Source organism: Trachurus japonicus, chromosome 10 (assembly GCF_045865225.1).
Source record: "Trachurus japonicus isolate A0001 chromosome 10, Traja_1.0".
Lineage (NCBI taxonomy): Eukaryota > Metazoa > Chordata > Actinopteri > Carangiformes > Carangidae > Trachurus > Trachurus japonicus.
In genome coordinates this window covers 20,584,729-20,596,877 of record NC_140916.1, presented here as the reverse complement: position 1 = coordinate 20,596,877, position 12,149 = coordinate 20,584,729, and the positions used below count along the sequence as shown (strand labels likewise).

The 12,149-nt window shown below is 42.8% G+C and overlaps 1 protein-coding gene across 1 annotated transcript; it reads right to left on the bottom strand.

Annotated features, from left to right (window-relative positions):
* Nucleotides 1-2,358: 2,358 nt before the first annotated feature.
* LOC146979925 (soluble guanylate cyclase 88E-like) lies at nt 2,359-11,346 on the bottom strand. The gene is made up of 18 exons (XM_085789953.1): nt 11,097-11,346; nt 10,785-10,925; nt 9,907-10,046; nt 9,604-9,738; nt 9,119-9,242; nt 8,899-9,018; nt 8,703-8,787; nt 8,220-8,306; nt 7,313-7,430; nt 6,677-6,806; nt 6,334-6,480; nt 5,053-5,199; nt 4,804-4,960; nt 4,617-4,726; nt 4,428-4,517; nt 3,526-3,684; nt 3,280-3,417; nt 2,359-3,136 (listed from the first exon to the last, which is right to left on the bottom strand). The coding sequence occupies exons 1-18, from the start codon at nt 11,214-11,216 to the stop codon at nt 2,984-2,986; spliced, it is 2,301 nt and encodes a 766-aa protein (XP_085646079.1). The 5' UTR covers nt 11,217-11,346; the 3' UTR covers nt 2,359-2,983.
* Nucleotides 11,347-12,149: the final 803 nt, after the last annotated feature.

Here is a 12,149-nt window from a genome sequence, read left to right as displayed (position 1 = left end):
GCAATGTGTACATCTGTTAGAGTTTGCCTGGAAGCCTAGTCTCCACTGAGGCACTTGGCTGTATTACAGCCCTCAAGTCCAGCTGTGAGCACTGTGTGTGCTCCATGCTCAAATACAAATAGCCTTCATCAGAGCAACTCTGAGGTAAAAATCCTTCTGTTTTCAGTCACAAACAACATTGTGCACATCCTTGACTTCCTCATGCAGGTAATCTCATCTCCCACAGGCTTGAGGGCCCACCCCACCCCACATCTTCCTTCACACTTTGTCCTTTAGGCCGACCTTGGTGTATAGGCCATGTCTTCCATTCAGCCATTTTACTTTTACTCAGATGCATTTGGGTTTAATGGATCTTTTGCTTCTATTGTTTGGAGCTGTAATTAACCATCTGAAAGCACTCAAAAATCACATCAGCTGGCAGGCTTTGTTCTGTGTCCTCCTCAGAAATTATGTTAATGAATTTTTTTTCTTTTGTCTGGTATTTATGAGTGGTTTGGGGGGAGGGGGGGGGGGGGACTTTCTGATTTACTTGCTAAGTGTTAACAAAATGACTGAAAATCAGTAGCATAATTGAGTCATCTCCATGGCGACTAAAATTTGGTGCCATTCCTAAAACATTTTTTAGACATCAGCACCCGTTGAGCGAGCACAGCAGGGGTGTGGGACCAATTACAACTTGTACTAAAGGATCATTATGGGCTGTTTGAAAGAGACCAGACGGCACAGGAGCTAGGCCGCTGACGAGATGAGTTTGCATTTTGCAGTGTGTTGCTCAGTGCCGCTTCTCTTACCAACAGGTGGCAGCATTGGAGAGCCTGATCAATCTCAGGGCTCTGCTCTTTACAAGTGATTGACACTCACTTGTTTTCACTGTATATATTTGTTATTCCAAAGCTCACCTTTGATTGGGGAGATATTTAAATCCCTGCAGAGCTCCAAGAGACCACCTGTAAATTATTGGGTTTGGGTCATATTTTAGTATTTCAAACTTACTGCTCTTTTGCCTGTTTAAACTACTCTTACATCTTCATTTGCATACTTCAATACACATCCTTGTGGTGGTATGATGTCACTTCCATGCTAGTGGCCCTTCAGCACGTGTTGCCATGGCAACCCTCCCTGTTATCCGTGGTCAGCCAGCCACCTCGCTTCTTTGGTCCAGCCCCCTCTCTCTCTCTCTCTCTCTCTCTGGTCCTCCGTCTTTGTCATTTCCCCAAGCTCTGCTTATCAAAAGAGACAGAGGCAACACGTTCAGGTAAGAACACAAGACGGACAACAGACATCATATTCTTGTTTGTTTTCATAAATGCAATATGAAATTGTGATGCTAAGACTGCATTTTATTAAGAAGGATGCAAAATCATTGTTTAATGTCATTTGTGCTCATTGTAAAGAGAGAGTACAGTGAATATTCATCTTTGCATGTGGTAAACCAAATCACAAGATGCATTTCTCTCTAAGGCTGCAACAGGTATCTCAAAGTCACAAAGTGCACCCAGCCTCTCGTCATGCCGGAAGTCACCCACCTCGCTTCCATGAAGCCGCAGCTGCCTACAGTGACTCCCCAGCCCAGTTTCACTGCTGCTCCACTGACCCTCAGTGTCCTAACCACCAGCACCACCACGCAGCTCCCACGGGACGAGTTGCACATGCAAGTGCACACCATCCTGATTGTGGTTATTTTCTGCGTGGTCTGCTTGCTGCTCCTGCTGGCCTTCTTTTATGCTTTCTGCTTGCATTGCTCCATCGGTTCATCACCTAAAGACTCCAACAGAGCCAACGGATGCAGCCTGGAACGTGAGGACGCCACCTATAAGTGCAGTTCATCTGATAACCAGTCTGTGGGAAACGTTGTCTGACTGTGACACCAGACCAGGATAGCTGATATTTCTATTGTCTATCAAAGTAATTATGGATTATGCTGTTCTTGGATTTGTGGTGTCTATGGATGTGTGCTGCATTCCTGAAAAAAGATTGTAGCAACTTTGGTACATTTGTTTACCTCCCATTTAATTTGATATTTATTTGTGCCTGATACCGAGTTTTGCACTAACAAGGACACCTGTCAATCACAAATATACATTTATCATTCAGTTTAATGCTGGAATACCGAGACTATTTACCAGGCTTCAACTAACATCACTGGAGTTCCAATGAGATGCAGGTACACATGTTGTGCATGTCAGATCTGACAGACACAGACACAGACACACAGTAAAAACACATCTATATCTACATATCCACTGAGAAATGTGTTCAATAAAAAAAATGTAAAATATATGCAAATGTTGTGTGCATGAATGCCAATGCCTCTGAGTGACAAGACAAGACAAACAACACACCAATCCACAGAAAGCCTCAGCAGTCATCGCTCTTTATTTTCACTGAGCTGACAAGTGTTTACATTGCGCTGTGGCTGTATATTTGACGAGACTGATATAGAATAATGAATACAGACGTGCGAGATGAAGGAATGAGGAGGGAGAGGGACAGAGGAGAGACTCCAAGTGGTTTATTTTCTCAGAGGATGATGTCAAATCTACAAGGTGCAGTGGAACAAACAGTGCAGGAAATTACTGAGCTCATGTCCAGCTGAACCACATGGCAGCGAACACTTTTTGGTAATAAAACATGCAACACGATCAGAAAGTTTTCCAGTGTTGACTTTTTAGTGGCAAGTGCCCCTAAAGTGACTGATGTGATGTATTAATTAAAAAAAGTGTCACTTAATGGAGCTGATAGAGCTCTGAGGCAGCTGTTCAGAAATGATGGCTCCAACTGATATCTATACTGTCAGAGCTAAAGAAGTTACGCTGAGTTTTAGTACCACACAAAGGCCACAAGAGATTTTCAAGCATTACAGTCTAGTCCATGTACAACAGCAAACACTTCACTCCTAATATCTGGCGCTTTAAATGAGCTGTACAAGAAGTGAATTACTGACTGTAGCATCAGCTAACAAACGCTGGTGCCACGTTGCAGTTCACGACACAGAGCACATCGCACTCTTGGAACAGCGGGAGTCACAGGAGCTGCCGCGGGACTCCATGATGGAGTCTCTGCCGTCAGACTCAGGTGAGTCCAGTTCCAGGTGAGAGTCCTGAAGGCCGTCCTGCAAGGCATCCTTATAGTGGGACTAGGGAGGGAGCAGTTGATTTTATTACAGAGTTACTGAGAAGTGTAAAACAACACTAACAGCTAATGACCGCCCAATAAATGAAAACAATCAAACACAGCAAGACAATGTTGTTAAATCAGCCAGCAGATCTTCCCTCTCACCTTATGAACGGACATTTCCTCCACCCGGCACTCTTCAATCGACTCCTCTAGAGAATGGCCTGAAATTTCCATCTTGATGCGATGAGAGCGAATAGACTTGACATCATCTTCGTCCTCCCCGGCCACCAGAGGAAAAACCTGGGGGCAAAGACAGAGGCGAGTCAGGCGATCAGAGATGACGATGGTGGCAATAAAGCAAATGAGAGCATACACCATTCAAGCTTGTCTAAATCTGATTTTTTTTACCAGTCCCTCCCCATCCCCTGTGGCCTCAGGGCCAGAGATGGTGGCCTTGCTGATGGCCTTGCTGATGGTCTGAGTCTCGAACTGAGGACACGCTGCCTGAGCATTCCCATCCTTATCCCTCTTTCCTTTCAGCCAGTAGGTCTCAATTTCAACATTGCCCTTAAAAAAGACGAAGAGAGGAAAACGGTAACGAGATTCAGCTTTGAACCTAAAGATGTCTGATATACAGTGTGTAACACCTTCAAAGACATACAGTACTATACACTCACAGGCACAACTTCTGCTGTGGAAGAACGTAAAATGGCACATATTCAAAATTCCCTGATGAAGAACGACTCACTAGTGTTTTCTTAAGATTGGCACCTGCAATCAGCTGCCTCGGAAACCTTTGGGAGTCACTTTGCTTCCATTATCACTAAATGTGCAGCCTCAAAGTCAGACCCACTGATAAAATAGACTGGCAAAGCAACAAGCAAGCTCCAAATACCAACCTTGAATACTAAGTGGACTGACTCCCCAGAGCCAAAACATTGTGAGTTTTTATTTTATATATATTTTTTTACACTCAGAAACATTTTTAAGTCTGATTGACGATAGGCAAATCTTCCATTAACACAGATTACAGCCTCAGCTCTCCATATAGGCTGTGCACAATGTGGGGATATTCACTTCTTAGAGGACATATATACTTTAAACTTTATTTTATGCATTTTTGTGTTTCCTGCTGTATATGCCCTAATTGCTCTGCTGGGGATAAATGACAGTTCTTTGAACTGAACTGGATTGAATTCAATTGGAAGGATGTTTTCCTCAAATAGCAAATGATAACATGACACAAAGGCTGAGTAAATGCAATTAATCTGGTGGGTATAGTTGCCATGGGGACTGTTTTGACCCTTCACCTTGATGGTAATGATGCCTCTCCTTTCAAAAATGAAGTGACTTCCTTTCAGGTGCTCATAGGTGGCACTGCTGAGCTGAATGTGCATCTCCTGACCGAGACAGAGAGAAGACCAGTCACACAACAGCATCACACAAACCTGGTGCATCGATGTGCGTTATCACCACAGTTGTTTACGTTGCCCTCCTACCTTGCCGTTGCTCTCCATGGCAGATGCAGTGTGGACCGTGTCACCATGCAGACCATAACGGGGCATTTTATGTCCCACCACACCTGCCACCACCATGCCAGAGTGGATCCCTGTAAAACACAACAACAGGTTGGTAAACTCAGTCAAACACCAACATAAACATACTGTCCACCTACTCTTTACCCACCAACACGAATCTGTATGTTGTTGCCATTGGAGGGGTCTTTCAGGTGATCGATGGAGCGCACCATGTCTAGAGCCATGTCACAAATGTTATGCGCATGGTACTTTGTCTTCTCTGGAGCCCCGGCAACCACCATGTAGGCATCTCCAATCGTTTCCACCTTGAGAGAAGAAAACAACCGCAGCTCTTTCACAGGAGAGCTTCTGTGTGAAGTGCAGTACACAGAGGGAAAAAAAACATACACACACGAACCTTGAAGACACGGTGCTTCTCGCTGAGCGTGTCAAACAGTGTGTACATGGTGTTGAGCATGGAGACCACCTGCATTGGAGTGATGTGGCTGCAAATGCGAGTGAACCCCACGACATCACTGAAGAGAATGGTCACATCTGGGAACACCTGGGAGGAAAGCGATAAGAGAATTGATGAGCAGGCAGGTTGAGAGGGGAGGCAGGCATTCATGGATCATTTTTAATGTCTGTTGTACTCTGTGTGGTGTACTCTCACTCTCATCCTGAATTTCTTTATAGCAAAAAAAAAAAAAGAAGTACAGTGGAAAAGAAGCAAGAATTCAGAAGATATGGATGTGTGTGGAGCTACACTGCGCAAGAGAAGAACTCAGTTCTTCTTTAGAAATGTTAGATATTAATTATAATGCAAGTGTTTTGGTGCACATATCTGAATAGCAGTACCACTCAATGTCTGCACATTAAAGGGACAACGAGGAGTTTCTATTTGGTTATAAAAAAGTCTCACGTTAATGTGGATGCATCTCCGCTACCCACACTTGATAATGGGCCCATTTTTCGATAAATATATCGTTTTGTCTCTATCGTTATTTTGTTATTATTAGTGGTGGCGGAAATGCTGGTCGAGCCGACCAGTGATTCTTTACTTTCAGTTTTGTGGTGAGTCATGAGAATAACGCAGCCGAATCGCCGCTTATGGTCGGACCTACGACGGTATCTGATCGTCTTCGAACCTCTGACTTTAATTCTTGATGAATGAAAACATGAGTCTGTCTTGCCCCGGTCAAAGAATTTGCGCAGAGGCTCATAAATGTAGTGTGAAAACGCTTCGCTTTTCCAAAACTCCTCGTTGTCCCTTTAAATGTGAAATGTGTAGGTATAAGCCATGTAGCTTATCTTACAAAGACAAGAAACTGGAGGGAATAGCTGACCTCTGTAAACAAGTAGCAATGCTTTTCAGCCCCATTACACTTTACTAACTAAAATGTTTTGTCTTGTTTGTAATTAATACTATGAATAAGAAAAGTTAACTATCATATCATATCTATGCAGTATATAGTAGCTGTATGTAGAACCGACTGCTGTAACTTATTGTTCAAACACAAGAGTGCTTTATATATTTTCTAACTCTTGGCAAAAGAGCTGATGAACCTATTCCCACTGAGTTAAACTACTGTTTTAAAGGGCACCACATGAAAAAAGATGGAGGTCGTTGTTTCTGTTGCCTCAGGCACTGCAAGTGTTAAATCACTGGTGAACTGTGGGCACCATGTACAGTCCTGACCTCACAAGTGTTGACAGCAGGCTCTCCTTTGCGCAGCCTTTTAGCCACTGGCTTGGGAATCATCCTGTACAGGAGGTCATCGGTCTTCTTCATCTCGTAGTCCAACATCTTCATGCTCTCCTCCAGCTTGCTTGACTTCTTCTGCTCCTGAGCTCACATTGGAGGATAAGGCAGAAAAAAAACAGCAAGTTTCCATCTATTTTGTTCATCTCAGGTCTGCAGGCAGAAGGTGATCTGGGGATGCTAGACTGAAATAAGGGCTTCAGTACAACTTTACATAATACAGACTGACAAGTGAGTCGATCACACATGTAAAATGCATCTGAACTTCGGCTCAGGGAACCTGTATGAGAGCTCTCTTCAGCTCCTCTGACTGCTGAGTCCCTGCCAGAACCAGGTCTCTGCTGGAGTCGTGCATGCTCAGGTCATTGATGTACAAGCCGGTCTTAAACATGGCACTTAGACTCTCCATCCTGCACTCACACATACAGACAGACAGAGAAAGGGAAAAGGAAGAAATGCAGATTATATTGAATTGATTCCAACATTTCTCTCCATAAAAACAGGAGAATTAAAAGGCTGAAAGATAATATCCTATGTTTCCTATTGTATAAATAATGTATGTTTTGTCAATACACAACAAAATGTTTTAGAGGTGGAGGGGGATGTTTTGGTAATGTACTCTGTGGAAAACACTCAGTTGCAAATGGGTTCCCATTACGCTCACAAGAGCTGCACTGTCTGATTACAGGCTAATTAGCAGCTCATTTCATGCATGGTAAGTGATGTTAGAATGGGCCCCTGATTTGATTCACTGCCCGGGCTTTTATTTTCAGCTTCGTAATTCAGTTTAGCTCTTGGTGCTTTTTTAGAATGTTTTACTTTTCAGCTGCAGCATTTTAATAAAGATCTTTGTCAGTGCATGTGTGTGTGTGCATGTGTGTGTGTGTGTGTGTGCGCGTGCGTGCTCGCGCCTTACACAGGAGTTCCCAGGAAGATGATGGACTCCCACTCTGGCATGTATCTCATTTGTCCTTTTAGTTTCAGGCAGCGGCTCCCATCACCCCAGCTTTCCATCGCATTAGCACTGTTACCGTCTAAAAGAGAAACACATTCAAATGCCAGAAACACAGATTTGCAGAGGAGAGTTAGGGTAAATCTCTGCAGTTGATAATGAGTGTAAGTGTGTTAACAGTATCATCCTAGTAGCAGTTTGGTGCTTTTTTAAAGGAACGGTTCAGTGTTTTGGAAAATATGCTTAATTGCATTCTTGCCAACAGTTGGACAAGAAAATCAATACCGCTCTCGTATCTGTAGGTTTGATATCAAGCTGGAGCCGGCAGCCAATTACTGTAGCTTAGCATAAAGACAGGAAACAGCTAGCCCAGTTCTGTCTGAAGGTTGGTGACATTTAATGGTGTTCAGTGGGTGTTGTGCTGGGTTGTTTGTTGGATGGGAGCAGTGACTTCCTGCAGTTTCTCCTGGTTGCTTAGCAATCACACAAAGAAAACAAGACTTAACAAAGTCACCAGCCAAGAAGACACATAATACCCCACAAATTCATTCAGTTTTAGTACAAATTAAACAAAATAAGAGATGACATGTTTTTTTAGAGCTGCTGGTAAGGTTGACTGTCACCTGTGGACAGAGGTCGACTAGCTTTTCCCCCATGTTCTCAGTAAATTATGCTAAATTAAGATAATACCACAGCATCACAAAACAACTCTAAAAGCAAACGATTATAAATCCCCGTCAAACTAGTGCTTTCTTTGTATTTTAATGTATCTGTGTATTGAATTACTTTCGTTGTCAGACAGATAGCCTAATTTCATTATTTGTATGTCCAGGTCTTGCTATGTGCCTGTAGATAACAGAAAGGCCATGACCTTTGTAATCATCTCCAATGATGGACTGGAAAGCCATGAGCTCCACATCTACATCTGCAGAGCGATTGGCGTTTTCATAGTCAGAATCTGTGGGGAAAAACAGGGACAACAATCAGAGTCACAAACATTCATATTCAAAGCCTTTATCCATAACAAACAGGGCTGGGATCAGTTCCACTAAATTTGATCAATTTGAGTTGAATAAAGACATCAAACAATTCAATTTCAGCAACTGAAAGACCTCCTAAACTCACAACTTTAATTCAGCTGTGTTTTCAAAGTTTAATGTTGATGTTCTGAGAGAAAATACATCAATTTTACTGAACACCTGCTCTTTTCTATTTCTATTTTTAATTAGTTTAATGAAACTGAAATTGAGTGTGTCTTTTGTGGCTGCATTGAAATTGATCTGACCACAAGTCTGTGAATCCTCGCCCACCAGACACACACCCCTGCGAGTGTTTGCATGGCTCCCACTCTTACTCTGGACTCGGTTGTGAAGGTTCCTCTCTCTCTTCACAGGCTCCTTGGACATGATCTCAAACAGGTTGTTTGGGTGGGAAATGATCTGTGCACAGATTACAACGTCAGCGTTCTCATCAGCAGCCTGATCAAAGCTCATATGCAAGACACATTTTCCTGCAGATAAGAGGTTGTGACATGTGAAGCGATGCCTTACCATGTTCCAGGTGAATTCCACTAGGGGGCGAGCCAGCAGGAAGGCGTCATTGATCTTCTTCCCATCCAGATCAGGGAAGACTGTAGCCAGGCCTGAGCCTACATTGTGCACCACCATGTCCTGCAGAATCAAAGAATCATGAGCGTTTCATTCATTTAACACTTCATTTGGGTCATTAACTCCCGTTATGATGTTGTGGAGGGTAACTCAAAAGGATTACCTGTCTGAAGACGATATTAAAGGGGAAAACCTCAAAGAAGAAATCCGAGGTGATGGGCAAGATCTCCTGCTCCTCCTCGTCCTCCTTCATGATGTAGCGGTAGGCTGAGTTGTCAAAGTTCAATCTGCATGCACACACACATTAGATTTACATTAACATGGACACTCTCAGATCCTTTATTTAAGTAAAAGCATCAACACCCAAACCAGACACTTTCTTAGGTCGCAAATCAAAGTCGTTTGTAAACTGTTTTTGTATGATTTCTATATCGAATCTTAATCTATGAGGTAAAGAAAGAAGAAAGAAAGAACAAACTGTTCTCACCAAATAAATGTAATGGAGTAAAAATTACAGTATTTCCCTTTGAAATATATTGGAAATACAGTGCAAATACCTCAAAGCATTACTCATGTGTATAGTGAATAGATTAACTTCCAAAGAGTGAGTCTAAAAAAGCTTTGCAAGTGTGTGTGTGAGTGGAGTACCTCATGGTGACATGGGAGTAGTCTCCGACCATCTGCTCAGACAGCACCTCCACATGAATGTCAGTGTCGTAGAACTGTTTCCCCATCTGCCTCAGCTGACCCATGGCGTAGTGCAGGTAGCCTTTACGTTTGCTCCTGCAGGTCACAGAGGGAGAAAATTCAGTTTCTCTCTGAAAAGATTAACGGCCCAGCTTTCAATGTTTTTGCTCTGCTCTTCTATTGATCTGCCCTGTTCTTCTCAACATCTGTCGCCTAATAGTCTATCAATCTGCCCCCTCTGCACTCCTCCACCTCCTCTCAGACCTGTAGTGGAGGGTGACTCCCGTGGCAGACTCCTCCTGGCAGAAGAAGGTTGGGGGCTGCACCTTGGGGTAGCTGAAGCGCAGGTATTCGTGGAGGTTGTCAAGGCCATTGACGAAGTCGCGCACATGACGTCCCAACACCTGCAAGTAAAGGGTAACAGGTCACATGCATTTGCGCTATCTGTTTGTAATAATATTCTTAAAAAGGATTTTAGACCAATATAAGGGGAGAAGTTGAAGTGAAAACATTATTTTTTACATTATTACTATATGCAGTACACTGTCTTTTGAAGCTGTGGAGGAAAAATACAACAGAACCATAAAAAATGTACTGAGACAGATCATTTTTGGAGCCGGATTCATATAAATGACAGCAAGTCAGAATAATTTACCTTTTTTTCTGCTGATGATTTTAACCATTCATTTTATAATCCATTTTTGTGAGCCCTGCTACTTCATGAAAGCGTTACTGTAAATCTCTGGAGGACCTTGTTCTTAATTTGCCCAGAAATGATTTAATAGTGTTGGAGCTCTGAAACAAAACTCACCTAATGGCTAAAAGGAGCTGTGTGCAGCAGACTTCTTTGTGAGCCAATGCCATAATTCTCTACTTGTACACAAGCTACACATTGACTTTTCAATGCTCTGGACTTCATACAGAGGAAAATCTACTGATGAGAAATCAAAACAACAACTCTTTTGAATGAACTGACAGATTTTGTTTTGAAATGTTAACAAAAATGAAGACACAGTGAGTGAGGTGTAGATAGATAGAGTTAGATGTAGACATTAATCTACAGTTGAAACATTTCATTAGCAGGATAACACATTGCTAATTCTCTCACATATCACAGACACAGACACAGTGTGAAATCTTACCTTCAGGATTCTGTCATAGCCGTATTTTCCTACAAAGCCCAGGAAGTAGACACCCCAGGAGTTCATCAGCTCATTGTACGGCGTGCCTGTCACTCCACTGGCTGCCTTTGCAATGCGGGGAATCACACTCTCGCTATACACCTGCAGATACACACATGCAGACAGTATCAGTCAGAAAAATAGATTTTCTGACATCAGGGCCATTAAGCTTCAGAGAAAGAGCATGCCATAGAGGCCTCAAAGCTATTATTATTATTCTCTGTGTACACATAGTAAGACATATTATTCATTTTAGGAGCACAGAGACTTTACCTGATGAGTGACAAAAGAGTGTAACCTGACATCTGCTCTCTCTCTGACCAGCTTCCAAACATCATCTCCATAGGACTCCTTGATGAAGTCGTGAAGACTCTCACACAGCAGCCCATACATAATGTCGCACTGGATTGAAGCTCAAACTGAGCACTGTCAAGACAGCTCCCCTACTGATTGACTTCCAGCAGTCTTCCCAAAGGCACCTGCAAGCAAATAAGAGAAGTTCAGACTGAAGACTTTCTCCGTGCTGCAAGCTGAATTTTAATGCATGCAGCTTTCGGCGTTAAGCTATAAAAAGCCCTGCTTTGAATATAGCTGCTTTTGCCTTCTCCTTCTCTCAACACTACCTGTGGAGTTTTCAACTTCCTCAGACTTGCCAGTTGTATGAGGTTTCATCTGAAGGCCAACAGGGCAAACGGTTTTAAAGGGGCCTTAATCACACAACTCCTTGTGTTTGAGTGGACCTCTATTGTTCCTGAGTCAGCTGTCAGCGACTGGTGGCCATGCACCTCTTTCTATGTGACATAAACATCCTGCGGAAGCCACCTCTCAAACACAGATGACTGAGTCAGGAGACGTCATCCTTTTTTCATCATTGCCCTCTTCTAGAAAAAGACTCTTAAAAGCACTGAATAATTCACAGTCCCTTGTCATAATAATTCAACTTGAAATGAATTGTTATAAACAGTGCATCTGAAAGAAATGGACATGACAGATTGATTCTAATCACTAAGACTCTGTGTGATTTGGCACAGCACAAAAGCTACTTATTTTTTGGTTAACACAAGGCGACTAACCCAATCTGGCTTCCTTTTATAAAGCTAAATTGCTTTTTCTGCTAAACAAACACACTTGAATAAACCCTTAATGGGCAGAAACTCTTCAACTTCCATTGTGTGTCTACAGATGATTTTTATGTGACTCGGGATGACTCCACATTTTCTTTCAGAGGCTCGGAGGCTTCCCACCAGGGGATAGTGGTGTTGTGGAGCAGGGCAGGTGCGGAATCGATATCCAATCTCAACAGGGATAAAGAAAATGTTTTTTCCC